This window comes from Phoxinus phoxinus (genome assembly GCF_949152265.1).
Source record: "Phoxinus phoxinus genome assembly, chromosome: 6".
Classification (NCBI taxonomy): Eukaryota; Metazoa; Chordata; class Actinopteri; order Cypriniformes; family Leuciscidae; genus Phoxinus; species Phoxinus phoxinus.
Window position 1 is genome coordinate 39703636 of NC_136881.1, and position 23577 is coordinate 39727212.

The 23577-nt window shown below is 36.5% G+C and overlaps 1 protein-coding gene across 1 annotated transcript; it reads left to right on the forward strand.

Annotated features, from left to right (window-relative positions):
• LOC306999669 (adhesion G protein-coupled receptor E3-like) lies at window positions 1-23161 on the forward strand. The gene is made up of 14 exons (XM_079614545.1): window positions 1-372; window positions 457-513; window positions 12027-12058; window positions 13511-13582; window positions 13696-13882; window positions 19021-19137; window positions 19238-19419; window positions 20537-20698; window positions 20852-21055; window positions 21130-21362; window positions 21444-21510; window positions 21596-21687; window positions 21765-21927; window positions 22189-23161. The coding sequence occupies exons 1-14, from the start codon at window positions 75-77 to the stop codon at window positions 22297-22299; spliced, it is 1977 nt and encodes a 658-aa protein (XP_079470671.1). The 5' UTR covers window positions 1-74; the 3' UTR covers window positions 22300-23161.
• The last annotated feature ends 416 nt before the right edge of the window (window positions 23162-23577 follow it).

A 23577-nucleotide genomic window follows, 5' to 3' on the forward strand; every position in this document is an offset into this window, starting at 1 on the left:
GCTACACCTACACTGTGCTGGACAATCCATGGAGATCCATCAATAATACACATGACTTACATCCCTCATCCTACATGTGTGACACGTCTGTCTCCTGGAGCGGCTGGTATCGTCTCTTCATAAACAACACTAGCGCTCATATCCCAGACACATGTGTTGCTGTGTACAGCTGTGGCACTCATGCCCCACTGTGGATACGTGGTGGACACCCAACAGTATCAGAAGGAGTCGTCACTCGAGATGTCTGCGGTCACTGGAACAATGAATGCTGCTATTACTGGTCTTTTCCCATTAAAGTCAAAGCCTGTCCAGGCAATTATTATGTCTATGAGCTGGTCAGTCCAACTCACTGTTATTATGCATACTGTGCAGGTAATTACATTCACATGAGCTCTTTCTACATTTTCATGATATTTGTGTTTCTGGTCATTACTCACTATTCATCCAAACTTTCAGACACTGGCAGCATTAACACCAGCTCTACAACTGTCACACCAGTGACCATCTCACCTGGTAATGTAACACACTGTGTTTCTATTGGCTTATTTTCTGAATGTTTTCTACACTGTAAAAAATTAAATCGTAAAAAAACGGTCAATGACTGTCAACTACGGCTGCCAAACAAAAAACGTAAAAATAAAGTAAAATATCCTAAATTAAATTAAGTGCAAAAAACTTTTCCAAAAATGTTCCTTAAATGTTTTACAGAAATACACTGTTATTTTACAGCTATATCCTGAATTTTTACGATCACACACCTTCACTATTAAAAAAAAAAACACATAAAAAACTGTCAAATGACTGTCAGCAATGGTTGCCATACAAAATCCATAAAATTAATGTAAAATTTTTTTTTAACAGAAACGCAGTTACTTCACATATATGTCCTGAATTGTTTACTAAGAAACATATTCACTGTAAAAAGTGAATCTCTGGCAGTGAACTATACACATTACATCATGATTACATCACTGCAGCAGCAACTATAATAGTTTAAATAAAGCAACACACAGCACTTCGTCTGTGTTTCTCTGCTCATCCTGGACTGAAGCACAGGCTCTTCAGCACAATGACACACAAAACACACCACACAGAAACACTTTACATCCCAACAGAACATTACTCACTAACAGACCTCTCAAGATCTCAGCATCTTCACTTATTACAATCCACATTTACAGTTATTCATTTAGCAGACGCTTTTATCCAAAGCGACTTACAACTGAGGACTACAGCAAGCGAGTCATCGTGAAGAAGCAAAAATAACGCAAGAAGTGCTCAAAATACAAAGTTCAGGCATTGCTCAGAGTAGCATAAGCCAAACAAGGGAGGATTAAAGGAAGAGTTGTTTTTTTTTATTGTTTTTTTATGTCAAGTGCTCACGGAAGAGATGAGTTTTCAGTTGTGTTTTGAATGTGGTCAGGGATTCTGCATTCCGGACGAGGGTAGGGAGATCATTCCACCAGCATGGAACCGTGAATGAGAATGTTCTGGAGAGTTATTTTGTGGCTCTCCGAGATGGTACCACGAGTCGTCGCTCATTGACCGATCGCAGGCTTCTGGTAGGGATGTAGACTCGTAGGAGCGAGTGAAAGTAGGAGGGAGCTGAGCCTGTGGTCGATCTGTAAGCAAGCGTCAATGCCTTGAACTTGATGCGAGCAGCGAGTGGTAGCCAGTGCAGAGAGATGAACAGAGGAGTGACGTGGGCCCTTTTGGGCTCGTTGAAGACAAGACGGGCTGCAGCATTCTGGATCATTTGTAGAGGTTTAGTTGCACATGATGGAAGACCGGCCAGAAGAGCATTGCAGTAATCCAGCCTAGAGATAACCAAGGCCTGGGCGAGAAGTTGTGTTGCATGCTCAGTCAGGAAAGGCCTGATCTTCCTGATGTTGTGCAGTGCAAACCTGCATGATCGAGCTGTCTTTGTGATGTGGTCTGTGAAGGTCAGATGCTCATCAAATGTTACTCCAAGGTTTCTGACCGACCTTGATGGGCTGATTAAAGTTGAATCTAGCTGGATAGTGAAGTCGTGCTGTAGAGACGGATTGGCAGGGAGGACGAGAAGCTCAGTCTTTGCCAGGTTGAGCTGCAGGTGATGTTCCTTCATCCACGCCGAGATGTCCACCAGACAGCTTGAGATGCGTGCAGCTATTGTGGGATCATCAGGTTGAAATGAGAGGTGTTGATGGTATTTTGTCACATGTCGTGTAGATTTTTAACACACAATGTGTGTTAAAATGTAACTGGATAGAAGAATAGCATTGGGTGGAGGGAAGTTTGTGTTTATGAAAATAATTATAGGTATATTTTATATGGTATCCCATAAAATGCTCTAAAATAAATAAAACAATACATTCAAATAGATAAATAAAATCTTAATTCATAAAAACGTAAAGATTAACTGGTGTTTTTTGGCAGCCAATCACGTCATGCCTCCTTTTCTATGTCTTTTACAAATGCTGCTTTCACTTGTTATTAATAACCAATTTATTATAACAAATTATTTATTTCTGTCAGACGTCTACAGAAGCTCTTATTGAGAATTACCAGGTTTGGTGTTGACGATTCATTGAATGTTTCATTTTAAGTCACCAGAATCGTGATTAGTGTCAGCTTTATTTGGGCTCTTGACCCTTGACCCTTGACTCTTTAACATTTGGTTTCTCTGTTTGCTGTATCTGTGTCCTTTGAAAAGGAAATATATGTAAAGTGTGCTTATTTTGATATACTTAATGTATTTAAAGTGTACTGTATTAATTATGTATTAAATGTATTATTTTGAGACAACTTCAAGTATACTAAATGTACTTTTATATGTATTTAAGTTCAATTTTAAGGTAATAGTAATATATTTTAATATACTTAATTGTGTTAAAAAGGACCTATTTTAAGTACATTTAGTGTAATGTAATAGGACTTCTTTAAATTGTATGTTTAATACATTTTAAATGTACTTTAGAAATACAACTTAAGTATATTTTTAACTTCACATTAATGTCTTCCCAGTATATTTTAAATACAATATCAGCTTATTAATAATGTATTAGTAGAACACTATAATACCCACTATTAGAATATTAAAAAATATATTTTTACAAAACCATTCAGTATGAAAAAAATATATTTTAATGTATTAAAAATACAGTTAAAAATTATAATTCAGTTAAACACACAGTAAAAAAAATATTTGTATAAAACACACACAAACACTCTTTGAAAGATAGTAAACTTTAATGCACTACATTAGTACAGCAACATATGAAAATTAAACAAAACACATGAACATAAAATGCATTGATCTGCAGAGGTATTCTACAGAGAAAAAAAAACGAACTTAAGTCAAACAAAGTGAAATACAATAGCTGCAAACAGTCCTTCATCCTTTAAAGGAACACTCCGACTTTTTGGGACTTTATCCTATTCACCTTATCCCCCAGAGTTAGATAAGTCCATACATACCTTTTTCATCTCCGTGCGTGCTATAAGTCTGTTTGACGCACCCACCGCTAGCCTAGCTTAGCACAAAGACTGGATGTAAATGGTTGGAGCTAGCATACTAATCCAAATAAGTGACAAAATAACGCAAACATTTTCCTATTTACATGTTGTGATTTGTATAGTCACAGAGTGTACGAAAAAAAAGTAAAAAAAAATAAAAAAAAAAAAATATATATATATATATATATATTCAATAAATAGCCTATACATATTTGTTGTGGATGCGATGCTTTTGAACACTTTTCTGTGTTTCAATGTTTTAACTACACAGCAAAAACTCCAGTGTTAAATTAACACTCCTGGGAGTTTATATGAGTCCACACTCAAGAGTGTAAAGTGTTAAAATATGAGTGTTAAATGAACACTCAAGAGTGTTAAAGTTAATGAGATAATTAAGTTATTAATTGAGTGATGATTGAGCATTAGTGATGAACACCTGATGATAACAAGCAGAATCACAGAAGGAGAAAATCACAAATTGTAAGCCACCATTATGGAGATCAGTGTTTGCTTTAGTTGGGCTCTTGACCCTTATATTATTTACTTAGAATTTTGTGTGCCTGCTGTTATTATAACAGACAGATGAACAAAGAAAAAAAGTGATCTATTGGTTATGTTGTGACAATCATAATTTAAGCTTGATCACTGAACTCTTATTTCTGATTCAGTTTTAAGTTGCTGAATGCAGTACAGCATAACTGTGATTCTACATAAATATCCACAATTTTTGATAAATAAATATGGAATAATTTTTATTTTAGGCACACACAGATATCAAGATTCAGTATATGCATCTCAACAATGGTGATGAGCAAAATATTCAATTAGGAAAAGGAAATTACTTAAAATACAATTCAGATCATAATTTATTAATTCCGCAATGCATGATGGGAGCCATTAATGAGTTGATTGGTGGCAGCCACTGAAACATGCTTTATTATTGTCACCATTGTTGAGATTCACAGGCTGATTATTGATGTCTGCGTTTCTAAATAAAGTATTCAAAAGTCTCTTGATCAGAACAGTGTTTATTAAATATTTTGGATTATATTAAAAATACTGAAAATCAAATGCTTTAGAATCAGAGAGCTGCTGTATTAACAAGTTACATAAAACTGTCTAAATTTGTTTTGTTTATTTCAGATCACAATATGATTATGTCAAAACATGACCGACACCATCAGATCACAATTTCTCTTTGTTCATCTGTCTGTTATAATAACAGCAGGCACACAAAATTCTAAGTAAATAATATAAGGGTCAAGAGCCCAACTAAAGCAAACACTGATCTCCATAATGGTGGCTTACAATTTGAGGTTTTCTCCTTCAGTGATTCTGCTTGTTAACATCAGGTGTTCATCACTAATACTCAATCATCACTCAATTAATCACTTAATTATCTCATTAACTTTAACACTCTTGAGTGTTCATTTAACACTCATATTTTAACACTTTACACTCTTGAGTGTGGACTCATATAAACTCCCAGGAGTGTTAATTTAACACTGGTGTGTTTGCTGTGTAACAGAGATAATTGCTTATCATGATAATAGCAGATTGCCCATTTTTGGCTTTTGGGCGCACGTACACTTTTAGTAAGGATCCTACGCACAGTTTTATAAATGAGGCCCCAGAACTTTACACCTCTGAAGAGAACAGTAAAAGAGACGAGCAGAAACAAAAGAACTACAACTGACTTCAGACACAGTCTTAGACGAAATCCACTGAAGAGAAATGAAGACATTAAATCGGTGAAGATCTCAGTAGAGGAGGATTAAACAACTCCACAAACAGCATTATCAGCTTCACTTATTACTAACCAGACTGACTTTATTTCTGTCAGACGTCTACAAATGTTTTATGGAGAATTAAAAGAGGATTAACTCTGTGTTTCATCCATAACAGTGATTAATGTTTCCATTAGTTGGGCTCTTAACTCTTAATATTTTAACACTAAATATTTTTGTATTTGTTGGCTGCTATGACAGTGTGTTTGTCAAACATATTTGCAGCAGCAAAGAAAGCTAAAGTGAAATGAGATCAGGGGTCTCATTTATAAAGCGTGCTTACGCACAAAACGGGCTTGAAACGTACGTACGCCAGTTCCCACGCAAAGGTTGTGATCTATAAAAAACAAACTTGACGGGAGAATGTGCGCACCTTTAAGCAAACTTTGAACCGTGCGTACGCACATTCTGGAGACAAAGGGAAATTGGCGACACCGATGGTGAGCTGGAGTTAAATTGTTTTTTGGTCACTTTTAGACAGAAAATCAAAATAAAATTATACATATACAGAAATATAATTAAAATATAATGTCACTCACCAAGCCTATCACTTGAAGCAAATATCCACACCTTAAATGTCCGCGCCAGCGAGCGCGTTGGGCCGTTTAGTGAAACTGACGCATATCTAACGGCAGATGAAGTAAAACTGTAAATCTTCATTATGAGTCCTAATCATAAATAGGCTACAGTGCATGTTCACAATAACAGTTTAAATAAAATAATGATTTAAACTGTTTTACTTCTGATTACTAAACTATGTCATATTACATTTAGATTAAATATGACATTCTCATTAATGGAGTTAAACACTTAAACTAGCTACATGAAATTTACTGAAAAGTTAAAATAGCCTATATATATTTGTCGTGGATGCAATGCTCTTGAACACTTTTCCTTTGGCATGCTGTGTTTCAATGTTTTAACTACAGAGATTGCTTATCATGATAATAGCAGATTGTGCAAATATAATGCACAACAAGGTCGATCTGTTTCCATTAAAAATATAAATCAATTAAAAATACTATTTGGTCAGTGGAAAAGATTGAGAAAAACTTTCTCTGAAATGTATTTTACACTATTTGATTTATTTATTCAAAAACAAGGCAAGGATAGGCTACTAAATGATTTTTATTCATGTAATGTGACGGCACATCCGTATTCCATATTTTCCTAATGTCTTGTACCGTTAAACATGTTATCACGTGGATGAATAATCATATGCAGATGATATGCAGATGAGGATATGCATAGTAAAACTAGGCGTTGTAAGCTCCATATATGGTTATTTCGGGGTCTCGCATGTGCGCACAATCTTCCGCTGACTGGGATTTATGAAGTGAATCCTGCGCAGGTTCTGGCGTACGCACGGTTTTATAAGTCTGAATATTTTTTGCGCACGCCATTTTTGGCTTTCGGGCGCACGTACACTTTTAGTAAGGATCCTACGCACAGTTTTATAAATGAGACCCCAGGTGATGATGGTTACCAGGGGCCTCATTTATAAAACGTGCGTACGCCAGAACCTGCGCAGGATTCACTTTATAAATCCCAGTCAGCGGAAGATTGTGCGCACATGCGTCTCCTCCCCGAAATAACCATATATGGAGCTTACAACGCCTATGCATATCCTTATCAGCATATCATTTGCATATGATTATTCATCCACGTGATAACATGTGTGAAATACGGATGTGCCGTCACATTACATTAATAAAAATAATTTAGTAGCCTATCCTTGCCTTGTTTTTGAATAAATAAATCAAATAATGTCAAATATATTTCAGAGAAAGTTTTTCTCAATCGTTTCCACTGACCAAATAGTATTTTTAATTGATTTATATTTTTAATGGAAACAGATAGACCTTGTGCATTATATTTGCACAATCTGCTATGAAATCTGCTTTTTTTTACTTTTCAGTAAATATAATGTAGTTTAAGTGTTTAATTCCATTAAGAGATTTATCTAAATGTTTATATCAGAAGTAAAACATAGTTGAAATCATTATTTTATTTAACCCTTATGTGCTGTTGTGGCTGTTTTCAGCCACTATGGGGTATTTTTGAGTCTTATTTTGGCCATAACTTTTTCCGTGTTTCAGCAAATGGAATGATTTTTGGTGACAAAGCTTATTTTTACACATATTTTAGGAAAATGCTTTGAAAATTTTCAAAAACTCAACAGTACACTCTGGGCAAATTCACTACCCTTTCGTTATGTTCGTGGCTGAAAACAGCCACTACTTTAAACTGCTGTAAAAATTGATCAGATAAATATTTTTTTGCCATTTTTTTTGCATAAATCTATTAATCAACCTCAGTCCTGTTCAAAACTACTAAATGTTTTAAAAAAAATCAAGATTTTAACTCTTTAATTGCCAAATTCATAAATTATGTAACTGATTTGGGAGGGGAAAAAACACAAAATTACTTATTTTCAATATAAAATGTGATTGTGGACTGGATTTTTTTTTACCTTTTATCACAGTCTTGGACATGTCAAAGATTAGAAACAACATTGGTTTTGATGCATTGTTAGTTTTTGTGCAGCATCAGATTTTAACTTTTTCTCCCTCATTTACTGTTCGTGGCTGTTTTTGCCCCATTGACTTCCATTATAACCACATTTTTTGATTGCAAAGCCATGACACCATAAAATCATGCATTTTTGATTGTTGGTGGTTTTCCCTGTTGGGAAGAGGTAAAAATTAAAAATTTTACTGTTGATAACCAGGTGGCACCATTAACCCTTTATATAGGCCTGTGCAAAAAAAAGCTTAGTTTCTGGCTTTTACATGGAGTTATATGGAGTATAATAGCATAATAAAGTGTGTGTGTGTGTGTGTGTGTGTGTGTGTGTGTGTGTGTGTGTGTGTGTGTGTGAGTGAGAGAGAACTCACCTTGATGCGTCTGAGAAAATCAAAATATGCACCTCAGCTCTCAGAACTACATGGAGTAAACAAAAACCAAGTAAGTGTATTTATGCATCTACCTTTTGATGGTGAGAAATGCAGACTAAACAAAAACTAAGCAAGTGGATTTGAACACTTGCATGCAAGCCTGCTGGTCATTTGATGGTGAGAAGAGCAGCAAGCAACATGAGAAAGGGCTTGACTTGCAGTGAAGTTTTAGAGATGATTATGCAGCCTGACCCCTCCAGCGAGCGGCAGGATGTATTGTCTTCTCCCTCTGACACCACAGACTCAGGAGAGGCAGATCCTGATTTGGATGTGGCACCCTCATCATCCTCTCTAGCTTCCACTGAAGGCGAGGAGGATTCGGAGGATCCTGGGTCTGGGTGGATTGGGAGAAACGGCGAAGTGTGGTTTTCCACCAACGCGGAGACAACTCCCTTTCTTCAGCCTGCCAGAGGCATGACTTCATGGCCGACGAGATGATTGACCTCATTGTCAGCATGACCAACCTCCAAAACGCAGAGCTCTGGTGATTTCTTGAATCTTGAGAGGGACATGGTGGCTCTAAAAATCGCACGACCACTGCGATCATCCCACAGGCAACGTGTGGACTCCCCTCTGGACCTGTAGACGCCGGCCAAAATCAGTAGCCCCATGTATGCACGGAGATCTGTGGAGTCCACCCCGGTCCAGTTTCTCATTGTGCGGCGCCCGTAAAAAACAGATTGAACACAGAATCAATGTTCTGGACCCTTGCGATGGCATAGCGCGTCGGCCATGAAGTCACGCCTCTGGCAGGCTGAAGAAAGGGAGTTGTCTCCGCGTTGGTGGAAAACCACACTTCACCGTTTCTCACAATCCACCCAGACCCAGGATCTTCCGAATCCTCCTCGCCTTCAGTGGAAGCTAGAGAGGATGATGAGGGTGCCACATCCAAATAATGGTCTGCCTCTCCTGAGTCTGTGGTGTCAGAGGGAGAAGACAATACATCCTGCCGCTCGCTGGAGGGGTCAGGCTGCATGATCATCTCTAAAACTTCACTACAAGTCAAGCCCTTTCTCATGTTGCTTGCTGCTCTTCTCACCATCAAATGACCAGCAGGCTTGCATGCAAGTGTTCAAATCCACTTGCTTAGTTTTTGTTTAGTCTGCATTTCTCATTATCAAAAGGCAGCAGGTGCATAAATACACTTACTTTGTTTTTGTTTACTCCATGTAGTTCTGAGAGCTGAGGTGCATATTTTGATTTTCTCAGACGCATCAAGTTCTCTCACACACACACACACACACACACACACACACACACACACACACACACACACACACACACACACACACACACACACACACACACTTTATTATGCTATTATACTCCATATAACTCCATGTAAAAGCCAGAAACTAAGCTTTTTTTTGCAGAGGCCTATATAAAGGGTTAATTGTGCCACCTGGTTATCAACAGTAAAAATTACAAATTTTACCTCTTCCCAACAGGGAAAACCACCAACAATCAAAAATACATGATTTTATGGTGTCATGGCTTTGCAATCAAAAAATGTGGTTATAATGGAAGTCAATGGGGCAAAAACAGCCACGAACAGTAAATGAGGGAGAAAAAGTTCAAATCTGATGCTGCACAAAAACTATCAATGCATCAAAACCAATGTTGTTTCTAATCTTTGACATGTCCAAGACTGTGATAAAAGGTAAAAAAAAATCCAGTCCACAATCACATTTTATATTGAAAATAAGTAATTTTGTGTTTTTTTCCCTCCCAAATCAGTTACATAATTTATGAATTTGGCAATTAAAGAGTTAAAATCTTGATTTTTTTTAAAACATTTAGTAGTTTTGAACAGGACTGAGGTTGATTAATAGATTTATGCAAAAAAAATGGCAAAAAAATATTTATCTGATCAATTTTTACAGCAGTTTAAAGTAGTGGCTGTTTTCAGCCACGAACATAACGAAAGGATGGAAATTTGAACAATGCACAAGGGTTAAACTGTTATTGTGAACATGCACTGTATTTATGATTGGGACTCATGATGAAGATTTACGGTTTTACTTCATCTACCGTTAGGATTTGATTTAATCTAAGGCCCCGTTTACACGTACATGGTTATTTTGAATAACGGAGACATTTCCCTTCGGTTGTGCCCCTCGTTTACACGCAAACGGAGAATTCTCCTCTGAAAACGATTCTTTCTAAAAACTCCGGCCAGAGTGGAGATTTTGGAAAACTCTGTTTGCACGTTTGCATGTAAACTGAGAAAAACAGAGTTTTAGGCAGCCGACGTCACAGTATGCGACAGAACTTGCACTGCGTCAAAAGTGCGACCTATATTTTCCGGGATTCTGATTGGCTAACGTGGGCTTGAGCTTCTCGTTACACTGCCACCTATAGGTTTGGCATGCTCTTGACGGCATATACAGGGGTTCGTGTAAACGAACACTTTTCTGAAAACGGAGAGGGGTGAAATGTCCGTTTATGAAAATAACCGGCCACGTGTAAACGTAGCCTAAGGCTGTGTCTGAAGTCAGTTGTAGTTCTTGTGTTTCTCTGTTCTTCAGTGATTCTGCTTGTTAACATCAGGTGTTCATAATTAATGCTCAATCACCTCTTAATTATCTCATTAACTCCAACACTGCTTCAATGGTACTTTAACTCTGTAGTGTGCACACATATGAACACTGAGCAGTGCTAACTTAACATGGGCGTTTTTCTGTATACGATTACATAAATCTTATCCATTTCATTTACATATGACTGACAAATATGAATCACATTCAGTTTATTAATTGGTTTATGTTAAAACTATCTAATCCAAATGGATGGAAATTTGTTATGCAATTCAAATACATAAATCTTATGTTTAGACATAATTTTTTTTTTGAGTGAATATGTCTAATTTCCTTTAGACTTTCTGTCTAAAAGTGACCAAAAAGAAATAACTCGCCAAACTGCTCCATCTCCAAAACGTTCGTACCCATGGGTCAGAGTTTGCGTGTAGGTGAGCACATTTTCCCGTCAAGTTTGTTTTAATAAATCACAACTTATGCGTCGGAAGTGGCGGACGCCTCTTTCAGGGCCTGTTTTGTGCATACGCAACGGTTATAAATGAGGCCCCTGGATTTGCTAATAATCAGTTTTTCAGCAGGAGATAGAAATCAGCTGACTAAGGTCATGGGTGGAATAAACATATGGCAGGATTTCTACTTTCTGACCCCTGAACTATTCACCTCTGTTTAGCAGACACCTTCATCCAAAGCGACTTACAAATGAGGTTATATGTCGGTCATTATATGAATGTTATGCATCTGAGTTTGATTTGATATTTCCTTCTCTTCATTTTACATGTAATATTACAATCTCCTAACCTTAATGAATATAGTGTGATTGTGTATCATGTATTAATGTAACATTTTTGGTATGGTCATTTAAATATGGCATGTGATGATTTTGCTGTTATTATCTGAAAATGTAGATGTACGAACTTACCACTGGCTCAAAATTGGTTTGCAGTTTTTACAAAAGACACCATAAATAAATGCATCATAAACAGGACTGCACATCTGCTTAATCAAATGATGGGCTTTGGTATGTTCTAACCTTAGTCTGAGTGAGATTAGGTGTTGATTTCACAAAAAAAATCTAGAATAAGTTCATTTGGATTTGCCAAGTAATGTATTTTACCAGTTTTATAATGAAATAAAAGATAACTGTAAACCAATTTACAATGGATTATTCTCTCACCCACTGTATCAGCCACCGAAATTACTTTTGAAAGGAACTTCTATTTAATTCATGCTGAGTTTTCTTATTCCAGGTCTGAACTTTACACTGCTGGAAGAATGGAGGGTAAGTTTGAGACGAGTTTCTGAAACTGTGATTGAACATGTAAGGTCCACCCAATGGCCCAACGACGGAATCCAATGGTATGGTCGAAGGAAGTACAGCGTGTAAGACGTTTCGGCGTTTTCTGGAAAGATCACTTAATTTATAAAAACAGTTAATCTCGAATTTTAATTCTGACTCCAACTAGAATTTAATCTGACTCCAAATAGAATTTAATCTGACTCCAAATCTGAATGAATATTTATCTTTTACTTATTTTCTATCTTAACAGCTGATCAGAGCTATAATTGTGATTTAGTTTAGATCTTTGATTATTCTTAGTTTCTTATCTTTCATTTATCTTTTCATTATGGACCTAATGCCGCACAGAGATCACGTCGGCCGCGTCGTGTTTCTCACGGACACAAATCTTGTCAGTTCTGAAATTAGTCAGAGGATGTAGGGTTAACTAATACCTTTAAGTCGGTTGCCTACTGATCACTCATACAAAAAGTGTAGTTGATTTTAGCCATTGCCATACAACTTGCTAAATCAGTAATAGACAGAAATCAAAAGGTCTTCAAGATGACGTGCCTACTGCTCCATTCATACATGCGCCTTTAGTTTGACCTATCCTGCAAGATTTGCGGTAGCACCAGCCTCCTATAACCTACTAAAATAATGATATCAGAATACTTCAGATCAAATCAAGATGTAACATTTATTTTGCCAGGTAGAGTTAAACATCAATTCAAAGGATTAAAAAGAATACACAAAACATAACTGATCAGCATAAAATACAAACATAATTCAAAATGCAATATCAAAAATAGTTTCAAAGAGTCAGCATACCTGGCAATAGAGACACACAACAATAGAGAAGTTCTGTTTACAGATGCTTCCCCGAGTGGTTTGCCAGTCCCCTTTAAATACCCAAGGTGTAACAAAAGAACAATAAACATCTAGCACCCAAATATTTATTCAGCTTTCGTTGGACCCTTTGTCGTGACCCAAGTGGTCACGCCTGAGTTTGGGGGATAAAGACAAATGGTTATCAACAATCTTTATTGGGGCATCTGCCACAACAGAGGAAGAGATCAGATTGGGCCAGTTGTGTTGTGCTCTCTGTCCCTTAGATCTCTTTTGCAGAATAGTGAGTTTTTATTGTTTTATTGCAGGTTCAAATTCTTGAATTTAGTCTTTGGGAAAAATCCATCCTTACAAACATTTGGACACCATAAAACATGAATCAAAAGCACAATGCTACTGTCTGATGTGCACTGTATAATGTGCACTTTACATTTTGTTGTTGTTGTTTTTTTGGTCAGTGTTGTTGATTCTTTGCATAGATATATGTTGAACTATTTGTTCCTTTTACATACACCACAGCACACCAACAATTAACTTTTATTTAGAAACCATAAAAGAAAAACATTAAAATGAACAAATAACCTTTAGTGCTCTTTGTGATTTCAGGCCACAGGACGATGTGTAGAAAATCTTATTGAGCAGATAGAGAACATCACAGCTGAAGTTCTCCCTTTGACTGTAAGAAAAACATGACAAAATAATAATTGTTTTGTCACTAGATGATACTGTAGCTATGCTTTCTTTTGTTTCAACATTTACAAATAATACTAATTGTATGATTAATAAAATAGGATGTGACACAAATTTTGGATGTGGTCCTCAACGCTTCAGAGAAGGTGTTAGTGTCATCATCAGCTGACCCAAATAAACTGGTGTCAGATGGAAACCGTGTGTTAAAAGCCAGTGAGAAGCTGGTGTCCATGCTGGTGACGCCGACAGACACATATTTCAATGTCAGTTTTACTCTTGACACTGTGGGTAAGTAAAACAGAACTGCGGAAGTAATAAAGGTAAAGCCTTGACATTACTAACTTTGTAGAGCTGCACAAAATTGTTAAATGCTTTTAAATACACCGCAGGAATTAACATTTTTCCAGAACCTCTAGTAAATTACATTTTATTTTGTTTAGTTATCTGATCAGAATTGTGATCTCTGTTTGAAAAAATAAATAAAATAAATGTGATTCTCAATTTAACCACACAGCAAAAACAAAAACACAGTGTTAAATGAACTCTCCTGGGAGTTTATATGGCTCCAGACTCAAGAGTGTTAAAGTGTTAAAATATGAGTGTTAAATTAACACTCATGAGTGTTAAAGTTAATGAGCTAATTAAGTTATTAATTGAGTGATGATTGATAATTATTGAAGATACCTGATGTTAATAAGCAGAATCACCAAAGGAGAAAATCTGTTTTTTAAGACACCGTTATGGAGATCAGTGTTTGCTTTAGTTGGGCTCTTGACCCTTACATCATTTACTTTAGATTTAGTTTAGCTGTTGTAGCTGAGTTATAATGCTCAGATTAACAAAGAGAAAAGGTGATCAGGTGGAGTTGGTTATGTTTTGACATAATCATAATTTTACCTAATAACTAAACTCTGAATTTAGAGTCTAATCTCTGACTTAAATGCACATTGTTGATTACAGCATCACTGTGATTCTACAGAATAAGATCCAGAATTTTCTAAAACATCTACAGGATTTATTAAAAGTTGTTCTGATAAAATCTTTCTTTTAGGCACACACAGACATCAATAATCAGTGTATGAATCTCAACAATGGTGACAAACAGAATATTCAATTAGGGAAAGGAAATTACTACAACAATTCAGATCATAATTTATTCATATCGCAATGCGTGATGGGAGTCTTGAAAAAGTTTTGATTGGTGGCACCCAGAATGCACTGCAATATGCTTTATTATTGTCACAATTGTTGAGATTCACAGGCTGATTATTGATGTCAGTGTGTTTAAATAGAGTAATTTTCAAAGTCTTTTAATCAGAACAATTTTTAAGAAATCTTTTGGATTACATTAAAAATCCTGAAAATGATTAACTCTAGAATAACAGGCTGCTGATATCAACATGGTAGACATAATTCTCTAAATGAGATTTGTGATTCAGATCAACTTATGTTTATGTCAAAACATAACCTGAACAACTTAAGATACAACAGCTAAACTAAATCTAACCTTGATTTAAGGGTCAAGACCCCAACTAAAGCAAACACTGATCACCATAACGGTGTCTTTAAAAAAATTGATTTTCTCCTTTGGTGATTGTGCTTGTTAACATCAGGTGTCTTCAATAATGATCAATCATCACTCAATGAATCACTTAATTAGCTCATTAACTTTAACACTCATATTTTAACACTTTAAGACTCTTGAGTCTGGAGTAGGGCTGGGCGATATATCGCATGACATTGTTAGGCGCATCTCGTAAATAAAGCCGGTTCCTTGATTAGTAGTAAATCACCATCACCTGCTTTCAGATGTAGCGGCATTTACTACACATAGCCTTAGTTAACTGACAAGCTGAGCAATATCGCATAATTATCGCGGACATATCGCCTGCGATAATTAATGCGATATGGCTCAGCTTGTCAGTTAACTACTACAGCTCTGTGTAGTACAGGGGTCCTCAACTCTGGGGCCTCATTTATAAAACTGTGCGTAGGAACCTTACTAAAAGTGTACGTACGCACAAAAGCCAAAAATGGCGTACGCAAAAAAAAAATCAGATTTATAAAACCGTGCGTACGCACACCTGCACGCAATTTTCACTTTATAAATCACAGCCTACCTGATAATTTGCGTACGCAAAAAAAAAAACATTTACCGCCCTTTCTCCGCCCACATTCAACCATATATAGACAATGCAAATGACCTCATTAGCCATGCATATATTAAAGGAGCAAGGAAATTTGTGTTTTTTAAACCATAATGAGTGATAGGCCTACATCCATTTAAGAATGGAAGTGAAAGAAATTCAATTTACGTACTTTCAGCATATAGTTATTTTTATGTCTTTAAACTAAACATGCATGTATGTATCTTTAGCACCCATAATGGTGATTTAATGTTATTCTTCTGACCCAAAATTTTTCAACTGTAACTCCTCTAAGAGCTTTAACTCTACAAACTCCAAACTCGGGTCAGACCTTCAGACTGTTCTGACTTGGTGTGTTATATCTTTTCAAACTGATTTGACTTTCAGTTTTCTTAAAAATGTATATAAAAAATCATAAAAATCCCATAGACTTACATTGCAGAGTGCTCAAATTGAGCCAAGACAAGGTTGGGCCATTAGTGTGCAAGCCAAAAACTCAAATCTAAACTCCCTGAAGCCCTAGACTCAATTAAACTACCATTCTAAATCTATCTATCTATCTATCTATCTATCTATCTATCTATCTATCTATTTTTCTATCTATCAAACTAACTTATCTTTATTTCTTACTAATCTATCTATCTATCTATCTATCTATCTATCTATCTATCTATCTATCTATCTATCTATCTATCTATCTATCTATCTATCTATCTATCTATCTTTCTTTCTTTCTTTCTTACTAATCTATCTATCTATCAAACTTTAACCTACTTTACACATCAAACTACTTTAAACTTCTTCAAACCCTCTGGTCCGGCTTTCTCAAGCCAGCTTAAAGTTTGTCTCAACAAACTTTTTTTTCTAGTTTGTATTTTTTGTTGTAACTGGGACCTATGAGCAACTTGTAAATATTGAAATATGTCAAACTTAATTTTGCCATTTTGCAAAGGGTTAATTCCCTTTATCCGCAGTCAATTCCTCAACTCACCATCGGTGTCGCCAAACTGCTTTGTCTTCAAAATGTGCGTACGCATGGGTCAGAGTTTGCGTGGAGGTGCGCATATTTTCACGTCAAGTTTTTCTTTATAAATCCCACGTTTTGCGCAGGAACTGGCGTACGCATGTTTTCAGCCCCGTTTTGTGCGTACGCAACGGTTATAAATGAGGCCCCTGGAGCGCGAGATCCACTTTCCTGTAGAGTTTAGATCCAACCCTAATCAAACACACCTGAACAAGCTAATCAAGCTCTTCATGATTACTACAATGTTACAGGCACAACAAAATCCCCAATGTTAAATCAACATTGCTCAGAGTACATATTGTCCCATTCTACAGAGTGTTAAAAGTGTTAAAGTTAATGAGATAATTAAGTGATTAATTAAGAGATGATTGAGCATTATTGATGAACACCTGAATCAATGAAGGAAAGAGGAACACAAGAACTACAACTGACTTCAGCCACAGCCTTAGATGTCTACAAACTCCACAAACATCATTACCAGCTTCACTTATTACTAACCAGATTGATTTGATTTCTGCCATGCTTCTACGGAAGTTATTTTTGAGAATTTACAGAGGTTTAAAGGTGCTCAGTCTAAGTAACTTTTTTTACCTTAACTGAACAGCTTCGGAGTCATTGGAATAGTTATATGACTTTTTTCGGGTTGGATGGTGGTCGTCTCGCACCCCCCAAGCGCCTGTGAGCGGAAAAAACGCACTTGCAACTTTGAGCCGGCGGGCCGCCGGACGCGGAGTCAGGAAGTATCGCGTGATATCAGGTCTCGCGATGTAAACAATTGCTTTACGGCAAAAAGAAATCTGCTAAAATTCTATCATTGTTGCACTTCCTCACGCTGTTCGAACCCGAATGAAGACAACGTTGTAAAGAATGTCCCGTCTGCTCTGATTTCGTTGATCTACTAGCCTCTGGTATCTGAGAGTCGACAGCGAGTTTTTCGACAGTGTTGTCAAATAACTATTCCGAAGCTGTAGGGGCGCTCTATAGAGAAACCTGCGAGCAAAAAGCGACAATATAGTGAAGAAATTTGTGAACCTGCTTAGCCCTGCTTTAAATGTTGATATTTTATTGGTAAAAATATAATGCCACCATTATAGTGATCAGTGTTTGCTTTAGTTGGGCTGTTGACCTGTCACTCTCTATGACAGATTTTATTCTGCAACAACGTATATAATGTTTTAAAAGCAGTAAAATCAGACTATGGTAGCATGTGATTGGAACCTGAACTTTAAAACTGTTAAGTGCATACAATATATTATTCTGCAGTTTTTACCAAACTCACATACAGCAAAAATCAGCATACAAATCTCAACAATGGTGACAATAAACAAAAAGTTTCATGCTGTAATGCATGCTGGGTATCACAATTTGACAAAAATCCCAGCATGCACTGCAGTATGGATGATTATTGTCACCACTGTTGAGGATTGTATGGTAAGTGTTGATGTCTAAGTGTATTTTTTTTGTGAAATATATATGTGCATTTTTATCTCTGACAATTGTTTCATATATTTTTGTTTTACACGTTTACTATACCTGAATCAATAACTAAAATAATACATTTGTGACAATTGACCTTTAACAAATATCTCTTTTTGAGTTTCATTTAATGTTTTCTTCATTTGATTTCATCTAAGGGTGTGATTGAAGTCAGTTGTAGTTCTTGTGTTTCTCTTTCCTTCAGTGCTTCTGCTGGTTAACATCAGGTGTTCGTCACTAACGCTCAAACAAACTTAATTACTCATATAAGTATCTCATTAACTTTAACACTTTTAACACTCTATAGATTGGGACAATATGTACTTGAGCAATGTTGATTTAACACTGTGGATTTTGTTGTGTGCCTGTAACGTTGTAGTAAGCATGAATACCTTGATTAGCTTGTTCAGGTGTGTTTGATTAGGGTTGGAGCTAAACTCTGCAGGAAAGTGGATCTCGTGCTCCAGAGTTGAGGACTCCTGGTGTAGTAAATGCCACTACATCTGAAAGCAGGTGATGGCGATTTACTACTAATCAAGGAACCGGCTTTACTGATGAGATGCGCCTGATATATCGCCCAGCCCTTGTCTGGAGCCATATAAACTCCCAGGAGAGTTAATTTAACACTGGAGTTTTTGCTGTGCAGAATCATGCAGCACTATAAATTTGAACTCTGGATGATCTAATTACTTCATGATCTCTCGTCTGGCTGATGTAAAATATTGTTAGACTGAATAATTTAAACAATGTGTGTGGGTTGTTTTGTTATTCTAAATCAGAGGTTGAAGTCTTCATGGTTGGACCCAATGTCACCTTAGACCAAATCCCTCGACTTGACACGACAAATTCTTCTGTGGACATCGATCTCATTGGAATTGCCAATAACAATAGTAAAAGTATGTGAAAAGTCTTGGTATGACTCATTAAATAACTTTTTACATACTTCCAATATAGCATAACATTCAGTTTGTGTGATTTTCTGTTTCTGTCACACAGGATCAGCTGCTGTGGCTTTCATGAGTTATAACACAATGGAGAATCTACTGAAGCCCGAATTCTTCAACACACCAAATTACACGATTAAAACCATGATGTCCACTGTGATCTCAGCTACTCTTCCCCAAACCACCAACACTAAACTCACCAAACCAGTCAACTTCACCCTCAAACACATCAGAGTGAGTAACTTTCATATACTCTAATGGCCCTATTAGGAGCTCTCGGGGCCTATCAATATAAGGAACCTTTCACAAAGAATGAGGAGATTTTAAAAAGGTGATTGTTTGGATTTATTCACAATACAACAATAAAACCTTTGAACATGCTGATATCAAGAGAAACTAGGGCTGCACGTTTTTGCGAATACATTTTAGATTTGTTCTGGTTAAAATTGCTTTTTAAAATTTTCAAAACACACACACTCCGAAACCACCCGAAATAGATGTATCCATCCTCTATTTCAAACACACAGCGCGACTGACTCAAACCCACAGCGCGTGCAGGGAACATTTACTGAGGCATCGAGCAACAGTTCAACTGCAATGTGAAGTTTATGCAACAATAACACCAACTAATATAATTCAGAATTATTTCTTACCTTAAAATCTTTCTTGTCTTCATATCGTGTTCTTCTTCTTCTGATGTAAATCCAGTAAGCTCACAGCTAGCGTGTCTTTCAAACTCAACGACAGCAGAGGACTGATGAAGTTTGGCACTGTGTTTTTGCGGTAATGAGCGCGTTCGCCTGACGCGTAGGCGATTTGCATGTCAATATCTTTTGCGCGTGTGGTCACATTACAACTAATGAGCAAGCATTAGAAAAACTGGATATCTTGTTGGATTTATACAAATTACTTAAACAGAGAATATTTGTTTTTTGTTTTGAATCAGATAATGTAAAACTACACACTTAAATGTTTATAAAAATATAGAGCTCATAACTGTGTGACAAGTATTCGCTGAGTTTTGTTTGTTTAGAGACGTGCTCAAGAAAAAAAGTTCACGAGACAGAGAGACAGAAAGCACACCCTGTTTAATTGTTTTGTTTTGATTGTAAGTGGACACATACAAAAGTGGATATCTCACAGATTATTTTTTTCATATTTATTAAGTCTGTATGACCATAAATGACTTAGTATTTTAAGTTTATTCAGCTGCTATGTGAAAAGAATCGCGCAAATCGTGCCGGCGCGATTGCCGACCCCAGAGGGTTAACTTTAACTAGGTTTAATCCCTCTATTGGCCAGTCGACACTGGAGGTATCCCTAATATGCATGTCTTTTCTTTATTGTTCAGAAGCTTGTTCCCAGCGGTTCCCTGTCCTGTGTGTACTGGAATATCAGCGAGTGGATTGTAGATGGTTGTTCTGTTTTAGAGACCAACAGGAGCTACACTGTGTGTTCCTGTGTTCATCTGTCCACATTCGCACTCATCATGCAAACCAGCCGCCCATCAGAGGTATGAAAAAGAACAAGTAAAACCTCCTCAAAAGATTGAAGCATTGAACACACTAGCATAATTCAATTGTAATCTACAGTAGATCAACATTTATAGTGAGCTTTAAAAAACAGCACATATCTGGCACTCATGTACTCTGACATGTTTTCTCAGAGCGACTCACTGGACCTGTTGAATTTGGTGTGTGTGCCTGTTGGGCTGGTGTTCTTGAGTTTGGCCCTGTTGACCTTTGCCCTTTGTCAGTGGAGTCCTGCAGTGAATAATGTGGCTCGAATCAACATCTGCGTCAGTCTTCTGTGTGCTCACCTTCTGTTCCTGCTCACACAACAGTTCCTGAGACTCATACGCCCTCATCAGGTGAGAATGATGGAGTCCTACAGCTCAGCACAGTCTCACTGAGAATCATCATAACCGTCTCTCATGATCTCCAGGTGTTGTGTGCCGTGATATCCGGTGTGCTGCACTTCCTCTTTCTCTCCGGCTTTGTGTGGATGTTCATTGAAGCTGTGCTGCTCTTCATCTGTGTGAAGAACCTATCACAGATCAGCTCCAAAAAGAGGGAGGTGCTTAGCAGTGGATTCCTGTGTGTGATTGGCTATGTGGTTGCTCTGGTTGTGGTGGGAGTATCTGCAGTGGTGGATCCTAAAGGCTACGGAAGTGAAAAGTGAGTTTAGTTTGACTGATTTAGAGATCTTCATCCATGTTTGTTCATTTATATTTTTTGACTGTATCTTCCTCCAAACAGATGCTGGATTAAAATGGATAAAGGTTTTATCTGGAGTTTTCTGGGACCTGTTGTGGTCATAACAGCAGTAAGCACATTTCTTATTTATTTTTTCTCATGACTTTGTATTAAAAGGTAAACAATGATTAATTACCTTTTTTCTTACCGTGCAGTTAAATACAATTCTTTTCATCATCATCATCATCAGTCTGAACTTGACTTTGAAAAAGCTGAACCCTGAAGTTTCACAGATGAAACAGACCAAGTAACAAACTATCTGATTTAAAATAACACATAGTCAATAAAGACACATTATATATTTTTCTTTCTCTTTCTCTGCAGGATTATGACATTTAAAATACTGGCTCAGTTTGTGCTTCTTGGTTGCTCCTGGATTCTGGGTTTCTTCACTAATGACAGTAAGGTGCTGGAGATCCTCTTCCTGATCTTGAACTCCCAGCAGGGAACCTTCATCTTCCTGGTCTATTGTGTCCTCAATAAAGAGGTCAGACATCATGTTGCTCTACCAGTTTCTTATTTATGCTTCACATAATTCATATGAGTTCCATCTTATTTTCACACCTGAGAGACTACAGCACTGTTCCAAAATCCAATAAACTGCCTATTCTAAAGCATTTTAGGCCATATAGGCACACTTCCAACAGAAAGGCTGTTCCAAAATAATTTAAGTCAGTCTATCCCTTGATCTAGTAATAATTTGTCTTGTTGAATAACCTGATTTGACTGACTTTCTCTTCTTGTGCAGGTCAGGCAACAGTACAGGAATTGGTGGAGAGCTGTTCTTCCAAACAGATTCAGCAAAAATGTCCAGATGAGACATGAGAGTCAAAATTGCACATCCGTCACACAGACATAAAGTGGTTTACCATTAGGTCTATTTCACAAAAGAAAGAGTATTATTATTATTTAGTCGCTTCTGTTTCTGTTTATTTGGTAGTTACAGGAAATATTTACATCACATTTGGAAAGAATGATCATTTCTACAAATAGCCTATGCCACCAAAGATTCGACCTGAGGAGCTTTAGCACCCTCAGAGAGAGGAAGCTCCCGAAAAAGCATAAAATTGCTTTATTTTATGATAGGCTGCGGAGCTCAATGGATATCAGACAGTCCGATATAAAGAGACGAGACGGCTACTGACAGATAAAATAAAAACATGATTGGGATAGCCTTAATGATTTGTCTGATTTCATCCATGGACTATCTGATATCAATAAAAAATTAATAACAAAATAATAAAAACATTTGTTATAATCAATTATAACAATCCAGGATTTCAAGCGCATGAATTCCTGCAGCATTTGAATCACAAAATATGAAGTATTTAATATAAAAATCGAAATCTATGTTCATTAAATTGGAATGCATTGCGGCATGAAGCATGTCACCATTATTGAGATTCACACGCTGATTCTTGAGTTTTGAGTGTGTCTGAAAGATGTAGTGGATCAAAATGCTTTTGTTATACAGATTATTATACAGATTTTCAATCTAAACATGAATTAAACTTCAAAATTAATCAATTATAATTATATTTAATTAATAACACATTGTGTATGTCATGAAGCATGTCCCCATTGTTGTTGTTGTCCCTCATATGCTGATTCTTCATGTCTGCAGGTGTATCTGAAAATATTTCAATATTACTGTATTTTTAAAGTCAAAATTCAGAATGTCTTATCTGTTGCAAGAATAATTAATTGTGATAATAATTATTAAAAACAACAATAATAATAATCTTTGTTTCTGGCTTTTCTTGCAATGTATTATGTTTAACTACACACTGTTGCAAAGAGTCAAACTGACCAACTAAAGGACATACCACCATATGTCACCATAATGGTGACCAAACATAAAAAAAAAACATCAACATCTAAACTGAGCTTGCCCATCTCTGGTAAGTTGTTGAACAGTGCATTACATGATGATTCTATCGTTGTCATCATCAGTCAGTGTAACGCTTGAAACGCTTCAGAAACAAACATTTTAATAAATGAAAAATAAACGATTTTCTATTTTTCTATTTTTCGTCTTGTAATTAAAAATAAATAAATAAATATTTGTTGTAAATTAATAAAAATTAATTGTAATAAAAAAAATATTGTGATTTTCAGCCTGTTTTGGGATTTAGAG

Excerpts from the sequence above, each read along its gene's own strand:
- LOC306999669 (XM_079614545.1), top strand. The coding sequence starts at position 75 with ATGTGTGACACGTCTGTCTCCTGGAGCGGCTGGTATCGTCTCTTCATA. Across the intron at positions 20,699-20,851 it reads AAACCAGCCGCCCATCAGAG|AGCGACTCACTGGACCTGTT; the intron begins GTATGAAAAAGA and ends ATGTTTTCTCAG. Across the intron at positions 21,688-21,764 it reads TCACAGATGAAACAGACCAA|GATTATGACATTTAAAATAC; the intron begins GTAACAAACTAT and ends CTTTCTCTGCAG.